At 40.1% G+C, this 17,988-nt stretch overlaps 1 protein-coding gene across 1 annotated transcript in view; it reads left to right on the forward strand.

Annotated features, from left to right (window-relative positions):
* Positions 1 to 17,988, forward strand: part of Lancl2 (LanC like glutathione S-transferase 2) — a 44,352-nt gene that overhangs the window by 22,581 nt on the left and 3,783 nt on the right. Inside the window, exons 4-9 of the mRNA XM_057783685.1 lie at positions 1,887 to 2,094; positions 3,322 to 3,469; positions 4,402 to 4,548; positions 9,444 to 9,626; positions 13,603 to 13,779; positions 17,183 to 17,255. Of these exons, the coding sequence (XP_057639668.1) occupies positions 1,887 to 2,094; positions 3,322 to 3,469; positions 4,402 to 4,548; positions 9,444 to 9,626; positions 13,603 to 13,779; positions 17,183 to 17,255 (936 nt within the window). The remainder of the gene's footprint in view (positions 1 to 1,886; positions 2,095 to 3,321; positions 3,470 to 4,401; positions 4,549 to 9,443; positions 9,627 to 13,602; positions 13,780 to 17,182; positions 17,256 to 17,988) is intronic.

Genomic DNA, 17,988 nt, shown 5'->3' on the forward strand with positions numbered 1-17,988 from the left:
TCATCTACTGTCACTATGTTGGGTTTATAATTTTTTTTTTTTTTTTTTGAGACAGGGTTTCTTCATAGCTTTTTGGTTCCTGTCCTGGAACTAGCTCTTGTAGACCAGGCTGGCCTCGAACTCACAGAGATCCGCCTGCCTCTGCCTCCCTAGTGCTGGGATTAAAGGTGTGTGCCACCACTGCCCGGCGGGTTTATAATTATTAATTTGTAGTTTTACATCAAGTAGAAAATGTTTTATGATATTGAATGTACCTGGTTTTAATTTAGAAATTTTATATCACCTGGGACTATATCTTTATTAAGAATTTGAAAACCTTCCTTATCCCTTCAGGCTATGTTTGAAGCCTGTGTTGTTATGTTAGGATAGCTATGCTTGCCTGTTTCCTAGTTATACTTGCTTGTGATATCCTTTCCCATCAGGTGGTGTCTATCATTGGCAGTGAGATATTTTCATGGAGGCAAGAAAAGATAGATTGTGTTTCTTAATCCCTTCCGAAGTAAGGAGGCATTCCTAGAAGGAATGGTATACCCTGAGAAGGAACTTATAAGTGAAAAGTTGGCAAAATATTGCTGGGATAGGCAGAGAAGAAAAGGCAAGAAAATATGCAGATAGACCCCTTAAACAGCATTACCAAATAGGGGAGGTTGACCTGCAAGAACCGGTGTTATAAGCCCACCACCTTAGAGTCCCTGCTTTCTGGAGGAATTAGGTCACAGAAAACGTTAAAGTAAAATGGAATCATTTACTGTTTGGGCAAGGTGAGTGCTCTCACTTTTTCCCTCTTAACTTATCTGTGGCCATCTTACAATTTATAGAAAGCTGTGAGACAAAGGTAGAACTGTGTCTCTTCATCTTTAATTAATTCTTTCTTAGGAATAATGGGGATATAGGCCCCAGCTGCCCTCCTTGTCTCTATTCTGATAGAGAGTTATCCCCTAGTTTTTAAATTGGCATATATTCATTGTAATTTTAAAATATGTTTAAGATCAACTTGAACACATGAAGTACCCTGAATTAGCTACTAAAGAAATAAGGAGCTAGTTAGCTATAAAAATTTAAAAATTAAAATAAAAAGAATAAAAGTCAGATTATTAGGTAAATTAGATGAAATCTAGAATATTAAAGAACATCAATTTTAGCTTAAATGAATGTTTTATTTGACCTAGTTGCTGTCACATTTATTTCAGTACTTTCTCTGCAGTGTGCTTTCTTTATATTGATTCCTTTTTTACTTAGTTGAATCTTTTTTTTACTAATACATAGTAATTGAACATTGTAATGGAGTTTATTGTGACCTACTGCATGTACTGATCAAATCTAAGCACCTTCTCCCACAGTCCCTTAGCTCGGGAGTCAGAGTACCTTTCAAAATAAGTCATTCTCCTAAGGGCTTATGCAAAGAGCTCTCTGTAGGACTCCTGGCTCTTGTCCTCTGTGAGTAAAGACTGGGGCAAAGAATCTGGGTGTTGCTCTGTGTAGAAGGAAATGATGTGAGGGGAAGCAGAAAAGGAGTTCATCACCCTGAGATTCAGAGGGGGCTGAGGCTAAGCCAGGTGTGAGTCAGAACCGGGAGTGGCTGGAGCAGTAGCGTGCCTTCTGTCTTCTTTTCTAAGTGTAAAGTGCTGCCTCACTGTGTTGGGCCAGTTAACAGAATGATAAATTTCCACTGTTTAATGGCCTTTTCCACCCTAATTTTTGTGGCTTTTGTTTTCAGCAGTTCTCAATTTTATGAAATAAATTATATTTGTTGTTGTTATTGTTTATGTTGTCTATTTGAAAATACACAGTCTTTGCAGAAAATGTTTTGTTGAACTGTAAAATTACTCCCTGCAGGTGAAAGGAAGATAGTAATGCTTTCCTTTTGGGGGTGGGATTCATTCCAGGCATAGCACTTCTGTACCTGCAGCTGTACCGGGTCACTGGTGACCAGACCTACCTGCTGCGATCCCTGGATTATGTGAAGAGAACACTCCGAAATCTGAGTGGTCGCAGAGTCACTTTCCTGTGTGGAGATGCTGGGCCCCTTGCTGTGGGAGCTGTCATCTACCATAAACTCAAAAGTGAATGTGAGTCCCAGGAATGCATCACAAAGTGAGTCTGAAAAATTGGAAATGTCTCCAGATGTTTTGTTGCAGAATTACTGAGCAAAGATGGTCAACAATTAACTGATTTTCTAATCGACAATTGCAAACAGATCTCTCTGAAAAGCGAAATATGTTAGTCTTACTGGTGGGATCATGTGTTCTTTTTATATACACGCATGAGTGTCTCTTAATTTCAGTGGGGCTTTAATAATCATTCTAAACAATTTTTGATTGCCTTCAGTGTATGAAAGTGAGTTCGCATTCATGAAATGAATAGTTGGAGAATAGTTGGAGGTCAGCTTTTAGCTCTTAGTTATGGTGATGAGGGAATGATGATGGAGTGTAAAGGTGTTTTTGCAATGGTCAGTTTATATTCTTCCTGAACAAGCAGAAAGCAAGGTCCCTTTTTTGGATCTGGTAGAGTATCTGGCACGTGAGGACGTCTGATGTTGAAAGATGGAGCGACTTAGTCTTACCGAAGCAGTAACTACATCTCAGCTTTATCTTGCTAGGAATTTACATCACTTTCTTCTAATGCTGGTTCTTAAAGTGTGAACTCTGTACTGTATGATTTAGAGTAGTAGAGAGGTGGACATTTGGGGCTGAAAGAATTTTTCTCAGAGCTGGAGATTGAATCCAGGATCTCATACACTTTTGTAGCGGCGTAAATGAATACAGACAGATTGTAAAAATGTATACAGCTTTAATGGGGAAAATAGACTTATAGAACCAGAGGTTCCCGCGGAGAACAGGAAAGCAGAAGGGGCGGCTGGGAGCATGCCCGCAATCTTTATAAGTAAAAAATATCCTCGGGGGACCCTGCCCCCTGCTAGCAAGGTGATTGGCAGGGTCTCCCCTACACACTTTTAACACTGGCCTACATCTCCAACTCAGATATTTTTGGTCTTAATTTTATTATTTGAATATATATATTTACTTATTATGTATATAGTGTTCTGTCTGCATGTATGCCTGTAGGCCAGAAGAGGGCATCAGATCTCATTACAGATGGTAATGAGCCACCATGTAGTTGCTAGGAATTGAGCTCAGGACCTCTGGAAGAACAGTCAGTCAGTGCTCTTAACCTCTGAGCCATCTCTCCAGCCCCTAATTTTGTTATTTGATACAGGAATTAGTAGAGAGGTTTTGATTGTTTTATGAACTTGTTATTTTTCGGTCATAATTGAGAGATTTTTAGGCATTTTCTGGGATAACCATTTGTCTTGTTGGTTAGACTTCTACAGATGCACAGAACCGTTGTCTGTCAAGAATCAGAGCTTCCTGATGAGCTGCTGTATGGACGGGCAGGTTACCTATATGCCTTACTGTACCTGAACACAGAGATTGGCCCCGGCACTGTTGGTGAGACAGCTATTAAAGAGGTATTGTGGGCCTGCTGGACCTACCAAAGTTCAAAGCTAACTGATAGCATACAGTTATATTAATACCCTACCTAATCCTCTAGATAGGATTAGTTTTTTTTTAAAGTATCTCATAAAATATCTTCTAGAAATGACTACTTTTCTTCTCAAAAATATTTTATAAATTAGTGAGCTGTATTAGTTAGGTTGTGTTTCATTGGAGCTACATAGTTCAACTTCTAAAGGTTAGAGGGAGGTGATCATAGCTGGGCATCTGTATTTTTTTCATTCTGTTCTGCTGTCCTCTACATGTACCCATCCACATAACCAAATATAGTCTGGGCACCCATAGCCTGCTTGGAAAGGGAAAAGAAACAGCTTCCTTTGTCAGGGTTCCACTTACAAGGTGCCCACCTCACATCTGCTCACGTCTCATTCCCACAACCTAGATGGCAGGCTAGAAGGCTGGATGGATGCCCATCTAAAACTCGCAGCACTTTACAAAGTGGGTCTTTGCTATATATCATTCCAGACATTAGACCATAGCACAGAAGACCCCGTTCCTTAGCACCCCCTCAACTTCATCAATGAAAGTAGTGTGTGTACCACCTTAGAGATTTACTTGTTGCCTTTCAGAGAAAATGTAACAGCTATGAAGCAAGTAAGAAGTTTGGCGTAGTTTTTTAATAGGAAGGTTTTATAAAATTTAGTCTATTTTTTTATACTAAGAACTTCAGTTCCCTAAGTAGACTTTTTAATGTTTTCCCCTCAAGCATTACTTTCTGATTTCTCTCTGACTGAATTTATTAAATAAAAGTAATTGCTAGATAATGAATGCTTAATTTTTTTTAATTAAATAACTTCTCTGTCTTCTCCCACACACTAATATTAATTAGAGTAGATGAAGATGCTTGTAAGTTGTTTTTATTTCTAATGTCTCCTTGTCTTCACAGGTAGTCACTGCTATTATTGAGTCAGGAAAGACATTGTCAAGGGAAGAAAGGAAAACTGAGCGCTGCCCCCTGCTGTATCAGTGGCACAGGAAGCAGTATGTTGGAGCAGCCCATGGCATGGCTGGAATCTACTACATGTTAATGCAGGTATGTAAGAGTTCTCTGGGATAATAAACATAGTGACCATATACATTAGACCAATATGAACGGGGTATTAAATTCTTCATAGAGACCAAATAGACTGAACTAAGGGTTCTACTTTGACTCATAGACAATTAACTTGGCTTTACAGCAGTGAATTCCTAAAAGTGCATTCCATGTCTAGTTTGTCCCAGAATAGTCGCTTGTCGCTCACTGCTTCCTTCTGCTCTCATCCTCCTCATGAAGTAGGGACTCTTTAAGGCAGGTATGTGCTTCAGATACAGATGCTTGGGTTGATGTTGTTCTTTAAGAGAAATACAAATTATGAAAACTTTACTTATTTGCTTTTAAGGTGAGGAACACAGAAGCACTCTTTAGTAACTGCTGTTTAGAAACATGGGCCAGCTTCTACAGACACAGTTAAGGAGTTAAGGGGTGTGATGGAGCTGGCTGCTACCGAAGTGGCTACATGTGTTACGTGCATATCCTCAGCACCATACTGCCTGTCCTGCGGTCACTCCATCTCTCGTTGTCATTTAGAAGACTGGCAGTATAGTCTATATGAAAACTTTTCCAAATGCATTTGAAAAATGGGAGTCCACTTTTGCAGTGGTAGGATAAAGACAAAGTTCTCTTTCAAATTCTTTCTAAATAACAGGAACAACAAACACAGAAATTCCAGCTCTTCAATGAAACTAGAAACGTGTAGGACCCAAAAAGGAAATGGTATAAACTGAAAATAAGTTAAAAAAAGGCAAATGACCTAATGGGACAGAGGATCACACAGAAATGCCCAAGGAAGCTGTCACCAAGAAACCAATAGGTTTTTCCTGCAGAACCATAGAACTGGGGAACTTAAATACAACAGAAGCTGCACCGGTCTTTGTCTGTGTTGATATGAAGGCAGTGTTGTGGAGGAAGGGGCTTCTTCAGACATCTCTAAGGGGCTTTTGGATCTGTTAGACCCTTCTTTCCAGTAATTCCTATAAGCAACAAAAGGAGTTGGGGCTTAAATAAGAAACCATCTGTTTTGATCAGAGAAGGCCAGGCCAAGAAGAGAGCAAAGGGAGCTGAATTCCACATGGCACATGGGAGCACCATGTTGCATTCCTGTCCTCAGACACCTTTCAAACAGCAGCCAGTGCAGCCTCTGCCCCAGGGAAGAGACTAAAATCTCCTTTTGGAGACTCTAATTTTGTAATTTTGCTGTTGTTGTTGCTATGACTATATTCATTTTAGGTAGACTTTATACTGTTTCTAAAGTCTCTGGGATAAGCAGCTTTCCTGGGGGCTTTCGTCTTATTCAAGTAATTAGCCATCATAGAAGGGAGCAAAGCTATAGTTCTGTTATTTATCGAGAAGCTTTCTGTTAAACGGTAAACATACAAGGTTTAGGGTGTAGGTCTAGGTAGTTATCAATCAGTGAACTCAGTTCACGATGCCATGTCTCTTCTCAGAGCTCATTCCTCTGACCAGTTACCAGAGTCCTGAGGTTCCAGTTCTTAGCTTTACGAGCTGTTAATTATGAGAAAGAAGTCCAGCCCTGATGTCCTGATCCTGCTTATGTTTAACCAGAAGCTGTGATAAAATCCCAGCAGACAGCTTAAGGGACTCTTGGTTCAAGATGATACGATTCACTGCAGTTGAGGAGAGCATGGTGTCGGGAACATGAGGCATCAGCAGCCAGAACTCAGACTGCAAACAAAGCCTACCAGCTTCCTTCAGCTAGGGCACACCTCCTAAAGGTTCCAGGACTTCCTAAAACAGTGCCACCAGGTGGGGAGGGGGGGTACTTCAGATTCAAAATATGACAACTATCTTAGGTAGAAGATGTATAAACAACAGGCATTTTCAAGCCCCCTGTTGTTGAAAAATGTTGGCTAGGCATCTGAACAGTTGATTCGTTGTTTACATCTGCCTAAGCCACAGTGCCTAGACATTTGGTTGGACATCCTAGACATTTCCTTGAGGTTGTTTTGAGATGAGACGAGATGTGCCCAGCTTATCAACTGAAGTTCCTAACACAGACAAAGGCTTACTTTGGGCAAGCAGAGGGTGTTCTCCAGCAGACTGGTTGGGGACTTGGAGAGCATTAGCTCTTCCTGAGGACAGGGCCGTCTGCTTTGAGCCTTGAACTACAAGTCACCCCCACTTCTGCAGTCTGGCGGTCACCCCAGTCACACGTTAAGCTTGTAGAATATAATTCACCAGCCAATTTCTTAATATCAAGAAGTAGTTGCATAGTTTAGTCTAGATAGAACACAATGAGTAGGAATATAGCCAAAAACGGTGATGAGAAAATGCTATGGGGCTGATGAGAAACAAGGGAAACACTGACATCTAAAATCAGTAGGTCAGGACATAGCTGTCTACATGTTATTTAGGAAGAGTGAGGAAATCACTAAAAAAGGAAAAGCCGTTTGTATCTCAAGAAGGAATGGTGGTTTCTTTGAATAATAAGTTTTCTAAACATTGTATTATGTGTTTTATTTTATTTTTTAAGACAGGATCTCATGTAGCAAGCAAGGCTAGCCTTGACTTCCCTGTGTAAGCAGTTATAGCCTTGTACCCTTTCTTGATCTTTCTGCTCCACTTCTGAGTGTTAGAATTAAAGCATGCACACCTAAGAATTTAGCTAGATAAAAATAATTTTTCTAGGCATAATTTAGTATTCTGAAAATATACATCATGAACTATAGTTAGAAAAATATCTAACACATTCTGTATCTCAGGAAAATACCCAAAGGTTTTTAAATATGTAAATGTTTTTAAACATTAAACTAACTTTACTTCAACAAATTTTAGAAGCAAGTTTATTCCTTAAGTTGTATTTTACTCCATGCTTAACAAAATTTTTTTGATAAGGAAATAAGATTATCTTATGTAATAGTAATAGGATAATAGCAATTTCACAGCAATATTTCTCTTTAGTCTTGAATAATATGTATACCTCATTTAGAAGTTTGTTCAAAGAATCAAATGAAAATTAAGTCAATGGACAGAAACTTCTTTTTTTTTTTTTTTTTTTTTTTTGGTTTTTCGAGACAGGGTTTCTCTGTGGTTTTGGAGCCTGTCCTGGAACTAGCTCTGTAGACCAGGCTGGTCTCGAACTCACAGAGATCCGCCTGCCTCTGCCTCCCAAGTGCTGGGATTAAAGGCGTGCGCCACCACTGCCCGGCCAGAAACTTCTTTTATTTATTTTTTGTTTTTATTTTATATACCAACCCCAGTTTCTACTCCCCCCTCTCTTCTAGCTCACGCCGCCTTCCACCCACCTCATCACCCCCATCCACTCCTCGGAGGGTAAGCCTTCCCATGGGGAGTCAACAAAGTCTGGCACATCACTTTGAGGCAGGACCAAGCCCTCTCTCCTATATCTAGGCTGAGCAAGCTATCCCTCCAAAGAGAATGGGCTCCAAAAACCCAGTTCAAGCACTAGGGTTAAGTCCTGGTCCAGTGGCTCCACAGACTGTCCCAGCGACACAACTGTCACCCACATCCAGAGGGCCTAGTTTGGGCCTGTGCTGGTTCCCCTGCTGTCAGTCTGGAGTCAGAGAGCTTCCACTAGCTTAAGTCAGGTGTTTTCGTGGGTGTTCCCATCATGGTCTTGACCCCTTTGCTCATATCGTTGCTCCTCCCTCTTTTTGACTAGACTCTGGGAGCTCAGCCTGGTGCTAGCTTGGCTCTCTGTCTGTTTCCATCAGTTGCTGGATGAAGTTTCTATGGTAACAGTTAAAGTATTCATCAATCTGATTACAGGAGAAGGCCAGTTCAGGTACCCTCTCCACTATTGCTTAGGGTCTTAGCTGGGGTCATCCTTGTGGATTCCTAGGAATTTCCCTGGTGCCAGGTTTCTTGCTAGCACTATAATGGCTCCCTCAATCAAGATGCCTCTTTCCTTGCTCCCCCTTTCTGTCCTTCCCCCATCTAGTTCCCTCATGTTCTCCTCCCCACCTCCCTTCTCCTGCCTCCTCTCCTCTTCCACCCTCCCTTCTCCTCTCCCCACACTCCCAGTTTTCTCAGGAGTTCTTGTCTATTTCCCTTTCCCACAGAGACCCATGTATGTCGACAGAGACTTCTTTATCCCAGACTTTATCAATAGCCCAGATTTGTGAGGGCTTGGTAATATGTCACACTAAAAGACATTTAATTAGCCGTACTTGCAATTTGTTGCCACCATTTTTTGATAAGAATCTGTATAGTATTGTGAAACCCTTTGAATATTTTATATTTCACTACTTTTATTAAAAAGGAACGAACTGAAAGTGTTCCTTAAAATAGTTCCAACTGTTTGTAGTCCTAGTTCCATAATGCAAACTTTATTCATTTCCCAAGGTAACAGCTTGAATGTTTTCAGTGAGTAATAACCATTATTATACAAACTACTGAATGAAGGAGATAGGCATATACTTTTCAATAGGAGCTAATTATTCTGATTATCTTATAAAGAAATTGAGGTGAAATAATTTGACCAGAATGAAAAAGCCAGTTGATAGATTTGAGGGGTGTGTTGTACTTGGCCTTTGGGAGGAGGCAAAAGCAACATGGAAGGAAATGAGCGATTAGACAGCACACACATAAAACTCTCATAATTCAGGTTCATTAGAGTCCCCTGCTCTTCTCACCCATCTGGATGATGGCTGGATTTCAAGTGGTGGCCTCAGTTCGTCAAAGAATAGAAAGTTCAACACATTGGAACACTAATACATTAAAGATTTCAAATAGAATGTATTAGTGGAATTGAAACAAACAAAAAAGCTATGTCTGAAAAAAAACCCAAAAGATTGTATCTAATTTTATATCTTCTTTAGTGTTATGAATAATTAATGCTTTAGTAGATTAGCCATGTTACAGTAGTTAAAAAACAGAAAGATAAATTGTTTTCTTTTGTGCCTTTAAAGCCAGAAGCAAAAGTGGACCAAGAAACCTTAACAGAAATGGTGAAACCTAGTATTGATTATGTGCGCCACAAAAAATTCCGATCTGGAAATTACCCGTCCTCGTTAAGCAATGAAACAGACCGATTGGTCCACTGGTGCCATGGTGCTCCAGGAGTCATCCACATGCTCTTGCAGGCCTATCAGGTTGGTGCCTCTGCATCGTTCAGGTTGTACACTGAATACTAATTTAAATTTTGCATTCTGTGCTGGTGTGAGTATACATGTGCCGGGCCGTATGTATAGAGCTCAGAGGGCAACCTTGGGTGTCATCTCCATCTTCATGTGAGCACACATGTGCCGAGTCAGGGGGTAACCTGGGGTGTTGGTCTTTGCCTTCCGTCATGTTTGAGCAAGGACTGTTGTCATTTTGCTGCTATGCATGCTAGGCTGGCTGTCCGTGTGCTTCTGAGGATTTCCTTTCCTTTGCTTCCTTTCTCCTGATAGGAGTGCTGGGATTACAAATGTGTATTATCACAGCCACTTTCACACGGATTCTGGGGGTCTGAACCCAAGGCCGCATGCTATGCAAGTGCTTTAACTTCTGAACCATCTCTCCCACCTCACTTTCTACCTTTTAATTTAATTAGTTTTGTATTTGTGTACATTGTGCGATCATGTATGCTTAGGTACATATATGTGTCCATGTATTTAAGGGCCAGTGGTTAGCCTCGGATATGGTTCCTCCAGTACCATTTGTTTTATTTTTTTTCTGAATTTCTCACTGCCCTAGAACACACTGGGTGGGCTAGACTGGCTGGTCAGTGAGCTCCAGGGAGCAGCATTTCTCCATCTCCCCAGCACCAGGATTACAAGCTAACAAATCTGACTTATTTTTTAAGTTATGTTTGTATTTCTATGTGTATACATATGTATAAAATGTTTTGAGATTATAAAATAATGATATTGTTTCCCCACTTCCCTCTCTTTCCTCCAGTCCCTCCCATGTATTCCCTGGCTTTCTTTCAAATTCATGGCCTCTTTTTCTTTAATTGTTGATAAATATAAATATATACATGTACATACATAACACACATATATGTATATCGTATATATATTGTATGTACATATATCGCATTATGTTATATGTATATATTACATATATGCGTATATACACAGATTATACACATTACATGTATGTGTATATATTATATCTATTCCTTAATATACAAACACAATATGTTCATTCTATATGAAATTACTTGTAAATGTGTTTTGGGGGCTGACAATTTGCACTGGATAACCAACTTCTGTGCTCTTTCCTGAAGAAGACAACTTTTTTACTTTCAGCATCCTTTAGTTTAAAATCTGGAACAAGGCTTGGCATGGAGTACTCCCTTTATCCCAGTACATGGGAAATATAGGGCAGCAGATCTTTGTGAGTTCAAAGACAGTCTGGTCTATATAGCAAATTCCAGGATAGCCAGGGCTACTTAGAGAGATCTGTTTTTAAATAATATAAATAAATAAAATCAGGATTGAGACAGGACTGTTCACTGTCTCCACTTATTTTCAATATAGTGTTTGAATCACTACCTAAAGCAGCAAGATAAAGAGAGTAAAGGGACACAAGTCAGAAAAGAAGTCAAACTATCCCTGTTTACAGATGACATGATCTTATACAGAAGAGATCCCAAAGATTCCACTGGAAAACTTTCAGAAATGGTCAACACTTTTAGCAAAATGGCTGAATATTAAATCAATTTGCTATAAACACATTGAGAAAGAGATCATGAAAGTGATACCATTCACAATAGCCGAAAAGAAAACAAAGACAAGAAAAAGTAGTAATAAAACTAAGGAGGTAAAAGACCCCTCTAGTGAATTCTTTAAATCTTCAAATAGAGAGATCGAGGAAACATTAGAAGGTAGAAAGGCCTCTTATACTCACAGATTGGTAGAGTAAATATTTAAATATTGTGAAAATAACCATCCTACCAAAACCAGTATACTAGGAAACATTTATGGATGGATGGATGGATGGATGGATAGATGGATGATAGGTAGATGATAGGTAGGTAGATAGATAGATAGATAGATAGATAGATAGGTGAATGGATGGATGGATGGATGATAGGTTATAAGTGGATGGATGATAGGTAGATGATAGATAGATGATCTAGACATACTAGTACATGTAAAGTTCTTGCTTCTCTCCTGAGCCCTACCCTTAGTGAGGGAGATTCAGTCTTCTCCAGGGATGAGCCTCTAGATAGGTGATCTCCAAAGCAATCAGTCAGCCCTAAACATACACATACAAGCAACACTAAATAATCTATATGTATGTATATATGTGTGTGTGTGTAACAATTTTATATACATATATATGTATTACATACACACACACACAAACACACACATTGGTTTCTTGAAACAGGGTTTCTCTTTGTAGTCCTGGCTGTCCTGGAACTTACTCTGTAGACCAGGCTGGCCTTGAACTCCGTCTGTCTCTGCCTCCCAAGTGCTGGGATTAAAGGAGTGTGCTACCATCACCCAGCTGTAACAATAATAATTAATAATTTAGAAGCCATGAATTTGGGGGGCATGGAAGGACTGAGAGGGAAGGGAAAAGGAAGAAATTGTGTGAATATAGTACACACACAAATTTCTCAAAGATATTTTAAAAATTGACATTTCAAAAGCCAGCTGGTATTCTGATGGGGAGTCTTTTAAAATAACTTGATCTTTCTTAGTTTTCAATGTCCTATATTCTATAAATTTAGTGTTTTGACTGTTGCATGACATGGGGACTTACTTCCTTTTCTGGTCCTGTCTATTTGGTATTTTGTATGCCTCTTCAACTTTAATAGGCATCTCTTTCTTTAGATGAGGCAAGTTTTGTATAATTTTGTAGAAAATATTTTCTTTGCTTCTGACCTGGATTTCTTCTCCTTCTATACCTATTATTTGTAGGTTAAGTTTTTTTTTGTTGTGGCTTTTTGTTTATTTTTGCTTTTTGAGACAGGGTTTCTCTGTAGTTTTTTGGAGCCTATTCTAGAACTAGCTCTTGTAGACCAGGCTGGCCTCGAGTTCACAGAGATCCACCTGCCTCTGCCTCCTGAGTGCTGGGATTAGAGGCGTGCGCCACCACTGTCCGGCTTCCGTTTTGTTTTTTAAATAGCGTTTGGCTCCTTTGTGTCCTGTTCATGGTTTCTTTTTTTTTCTGTTTGGACTTGAGATTTTCTTTGATTCAGTGATCAAATTCCTCTCCTTTGTCTTCAAAGCCTGATATTCTCTTTTTAGTTTGATCCAATCTATGGATGAGGCTCTCCTGAGTTATTTCATTTTGGGTTTCTTCTGAGAGTCTCTTTATTAAGTTCTATTTTCATATCTTGTATTGTTTTCATTATTCCATTCACAGTTTTCGGTCTTCGTTCTGGTATTTGTTCATATCTTCTTTGAGTTCCTTGTTCATATGTATCGTTGCTGTTTTACATCTTGTTTTCTGTATCATCTGAGTTGCTTTTGTTCAGGAACATCACTAAGAGAGGACTGTGTTTTCAGTGATGATCTATTTATGTGGCTTGTGCTATTGCAATGGGACCTAGACATCTGAAGTTACTTTGTTGGTAGTGTTTCTTGGCATGGAAATCGTGTCTGTACTTTGTTGACTTGATGTTTGGATTTCTCTTTCCATTCACCTCAACTTGTCAGATTGCCTTCAGTTGAATGGGGTTTAGGGTTCAGTCTTGGAGCAATTTAGTGTTGATGCCCAAATGGGGTAACCAGAAGTAGGTGGGGCTCAGCTCAGACTGGGGGAAGTTTCTAAGCCCAGTAGAAGTCTGAAGGAAGGTGCTCAGGACATGTGGAGAGGAGAGGCCCAGTTTAGAGTTTAGTTGCCATCCAGGCACAGGGTGCCAGACTAGGCCTCAACACTGAATGTGGGACCAGAGCTAGATCTGGTGGATTAAGGAGGATGGGGTGGGGGACTCACTGGGATAGACCCTAGAGGAGAAGGATGAGCAGGACCTGGCTGGGTAGAGAGCTTCTTCTGGTTGCTTAACCATAATGCTTAGTTCAGTCTTCCTAATGTTGTATACTTTTCTAATCAGTGGGGGAAATGGTTTTCTAGTTCTTCATTGAAAACATTTTGCTGACACTGTTTTGTTTTCTCCCTCTCTAGGTTTTTAAAGAGGAAAAATACTTGAAAGAGGCCATGGAGTGCAGCGATGTGATTTGGCAGCGAGGTCTGCTCCGGAAAGGTTATGGAATCTGCCATGGAACCTCCGGAAATGGTTATTCCTTTTTGTCCCTTTACCACCTTACGCAGGATAAGAAGTACCTCTATCGAGCCTGCAAGGTGAGGACACCTCTATCCCTGCAGGTTCGGAACTTCCCAGGACAGAGTACAACAGCGCAACTCCTCTTCCCTCTGTGAGCCTGTCCATCCCAGTCTGTGGTTGACCCTGTTTCTTCTGTCACATTATTGTCCTTGGTCCTCTGTCCCCATCTTTGAGATGAGGGCAGCAAACATAAAGGTTACTCTGAAGACCAGAAGTTCAGGGATCACACTGCCTGGTCAGAGTTACTGTACTGTATATAAGCATCACTTATGTGTTTGATTTTGAAGAGTCTGAGCTGGCGCAGAGGGGCTTTGGTTTTGCTGTTCCCAAAGATGACCACGAACTCTGATCTTCCTGCTGCTCCCCCTCCCAAGTTCTAGGGTTACAGATCTTTGATGTCATACCCAGCTTATATATGAGTTTTATTGTCCTAAAGTACATTTATTCATCAAGCCTCTATTTCTTTATTTGAAAAAAATGAAGAGAAAACAACTACCTATCTACCCAGGATGTTTCAAGAATTAAATGAGATAACATGTGGACCATCTACAATTGTTCCTAGTTAAAGCCTTCATCAGTGTCGCATTCGGCTGCATGACAAATCTACACTCCTCTCCAAGTTTCCGTAGGCCTGCATGCCTTGACCCTTGTCTCATCTTATGCCCCTTTCAGACATACTGCCTCACTGCACCTCCTTCTCAATGTAACGGACTCTAAACTGTTATTACCTGTTTCCTTCACCAAAAATGTACTTCCCTCTGCAATTTACAGAGCAACTCTTTGCCACTCCAGGGCTAGTTTAACTGTGACATTCTTCAGGATCTTTAAGACTGCCACATGGAAGAATCTTCCAGTTATTCATTGAGTGTATTGCTTATTGCTTGGCTCAAACTGGTGAAATTTAAGCTCCATGATCGTCCTTGTCTAGGTTACTCTTCTGTAATATGTACAACAGTAGCACATGGCCCTAAATAAAGACAAATATGGCTTCAGTATATTTTCATGAGTGGCAAGAAGCTAGACTTGGTAAATGCTTGCTTGTATTTTTATTACTATGCATGTTTCACATGGTGCAATTATGTACAGACACTAAACAATAGAAGAAAATACACTAAAATGTTTGCTGTGGCCATTGACAGATAGAGGCATTATGGATAACATGTGTATACCATCTGGAGAGTGAACACCTGCTACCATTATAGGGTGTTTTTGTTAGTTTGTTTTTGTCAACTCAAATAAAATGGCCTCTCTGATTTTGAATATCTGTAGGGTGCCCACATTCACGGATTAATCATGGGATGCTGTAGAAGCATGTAAGAGGGCAGAACCCAGACTGGTTATGCGAGATCAGAAAGTGGTGTGTAAGCCAAGACAGGAAGACAGCTGGAAGTTATGTAGAAGGAAATGGGGAACATTGTAGAGAGAGGAAGCTGCCTGCCCAAAGGCTTAGAGCTTGAAGCATCCAAAGATATAAAGTTCATGATTGCTAGATCATGGGGTCAGGGCAGAACAGGAGCTAGAGGCAGGGGTAACTTTAATATTAGATGGTTACATAAATAGGGAGGCCTATTTCTTCAATAATAGTACTTTGCAAGTGAGTCAGGAAGGGAGTAACCTAGGGAAGTGGGATACTTTCCTTTAGAGTACCCAGCACAAAGCCACAGAGTCAGGAGGCATCTTAGTGAATCTTGGAGAGGGAGCACTTCAGTGCTGTGGGATGCCATGGTGGGGGCAGCGTGTTAAATATGACTTGAAGTCACATTTGCACAGAGCAGTTCTCAACCTTGATTACACCTGAAGATCAGTGTGACCTACTCTAGATCATTTAAATAAAGAATCCCTCTTACTAGTAATTTTCGGGACCTACAGGTGATTTTTAAAACTAGACAGCACTGAACACCAGTTTGGAAAATGGAGGATCCATGTTGAGACTCTTCTTTAGAAACATCACCGTGGATCTGGGTGGGAAGGATCAGGAAGAACTTGGGTTCCCACACTGGTGTTTGGAAGTGATGAGTTCGACACCAAGGCAGTGTCCGTGATAGAAGAAGGAAGGCCTTAGCTTATTAAGGATGCAAAGCCCAGAGAGTAAAGAGCTAAGGGCCAAAGTATTTCCCTAATGGAGAATTGTTCCAGCAACAGTTTTTAAGACAGCAAAGAGATATGGAGGAAAAAGCAGCACACTGAGTGTGTTCTCCAGAAGTTACTAAGGCCAGCGGGAGCCAGCGGCCAAGTCTGAAGGCAAGTTCAGGGCAGGAATTTTTATTCAGATGGAGCAAGCTCTTGGAAGTAATAGGCAGGGTGCTGTTGAATTTTGCTTTTCTCCTCCAGCTGTCCCTACAATGTTTTAAGGTAGATGTGGCCTGAAATTTTGAAAATGAATTTTATGCCCTGGCAATGCTGAAGCATGCATGGGCGCCCATATATGGTGATTCGGTTGAACTTGTCCATATTGGGTTTCATAGTCTAAGTTGATGAGGTCTACTGACCAGGTCTCTAACTCAAGAGGGCACCAGATCTCATTATAGATAGTTGTGAGCCACCATGTGGTTGCTGGGAATTGAACTCAGGACCTTTGGAATGAGCAGGCAGTGCTCTTAACTACTGAGCCATCTCTCCAACCCTACAGAAGAGGAATCAGGCAAGGAAAGGTCCCTAACTCTCATCCTGCTAGGGGGTTTTCTTCAAACAATACAGTCCAGAGTCCTAGAATCACTACTGTTCAAACTGGCCTCTGATGGAGGAAGGTCATTGGTTAAAAAATAAACTGCTTGGCCCTCATAGGTTAGAACATAGGTGGGTGGAGTAAACAGAACAGAATGCTGGGAGGAAGAGGAAGTGAGCTCAGACTCGATAGCTCTCCTCTCTGGGGTAGACGCGATGAAGCAAGCCGCCAGGTCAGACATGCTGAATCTTTCCCGGTAAGACTGGTGCTACACACATTATTAGAGATGGGTTGATCGGGATATGAGAATTAGCCAGTAAAGGCTAGAGCTAATGGGCCAAGCAGTGTTTAAAGAATACAGTTTGTGTGTTGTTATTTTGGGGCATAAGCTAGCCAGGCGACCAGGAGCTGGGGCGGCAGGAACACAGCCCGCAACTCCCACTACAGGCCTCTTTAATTATTTGTTTCAATATTTATTTTTATTATTTTTAATTATGTGTCTCTCTGTGTGTGTATAGGAATGTGATGTCTGAAGATGGCAGAAGAGTCAGTTCCCACTAAGGCTGGAATTTCAGGTGTTTGTGAGCATCTGGCTGGGTGCTTAGAATTGAACTAGGGTCCTCTGGAAAAGTACTATATGCTCTTAACCACTGAGCCTCTCTTGAGCCCCCTCTTCAGTTCTTATAAATTCATCCAAGTGTCCCATTTGTTGCCTCTTAAATTCTATTCTTAAAAAGGATTGTCTTTCTTGTTAGTTTGCAGAGTGGTGCCTCGATTATGGAGCACATGGGTGTCGCATTCCTGACAGACCGTATTCCCTCTTTGAAGGTAGGAGAGTATGAAAAATAAAATCTTACATTTGGATATTTGGTTCTTCTGTTCTAAGTACAAGCATTGGTACATTCAGTGTTGCTTGAGTAACACTTCAGAACTAAAACAAAATTATAGTAAGCATGCTTATCTTGCCTACATTTGTTCTGCGAATGTCCCCCAAAATTTTAGAACTTCTGTGAAATACATAGACAGACAAAACCTGGAAGGCTTATTGGATAGGGGGATAATAAGTTTCCTCTTCTGCATTTTATATATTATTTTATATGTTCTTAGTTTTTTAAATACACTTAAGTCTTTAAATTATATAAAGAATTACTAGTAACTTATATTAATGGAAAGTAGTAGTTGATATTAATAATTAGAAAAATGAGTGAATATTGAAGACTGTTCAATATTTTTACTGATGGCTATAACAAAGTCATTAGTAAAAGCAACAATAATTATGTAGTCTACCCAGGTTTATAAATATACAAGAATATAATTAATATATATAATTAATATATATTATTGTAATATAATTAATAAATATTATAATTATAATTGAAGTTCTAGAAAGAAAAAGATTCTTTTTGGTTTATTATATTTTCTTTAACATCTAAAAAAGTAATTTTCTTTTTTATTATTTTTAAAACAATCTTTTTTTTTTATTTTACATACTAACCCCAGTTCCCTCTTCCTACCCTCTCCCATTTACCTGACTTTCTCCCAACCCCACTCCCCATCTATT

Source organism: Chionomys nivalis, chromosome 1, assembly GCF_950005125.1.
Source record: "Chionomys nivalis chromosome 1, mChiNiv1.1, whole genome shotgun sequence".
Lineage (NCBI taxonomy): Eukaryota > Metazoa > Chordata > Mammalia > Rodentia > Cricetidae > Chionomys > Chionomys nivalis.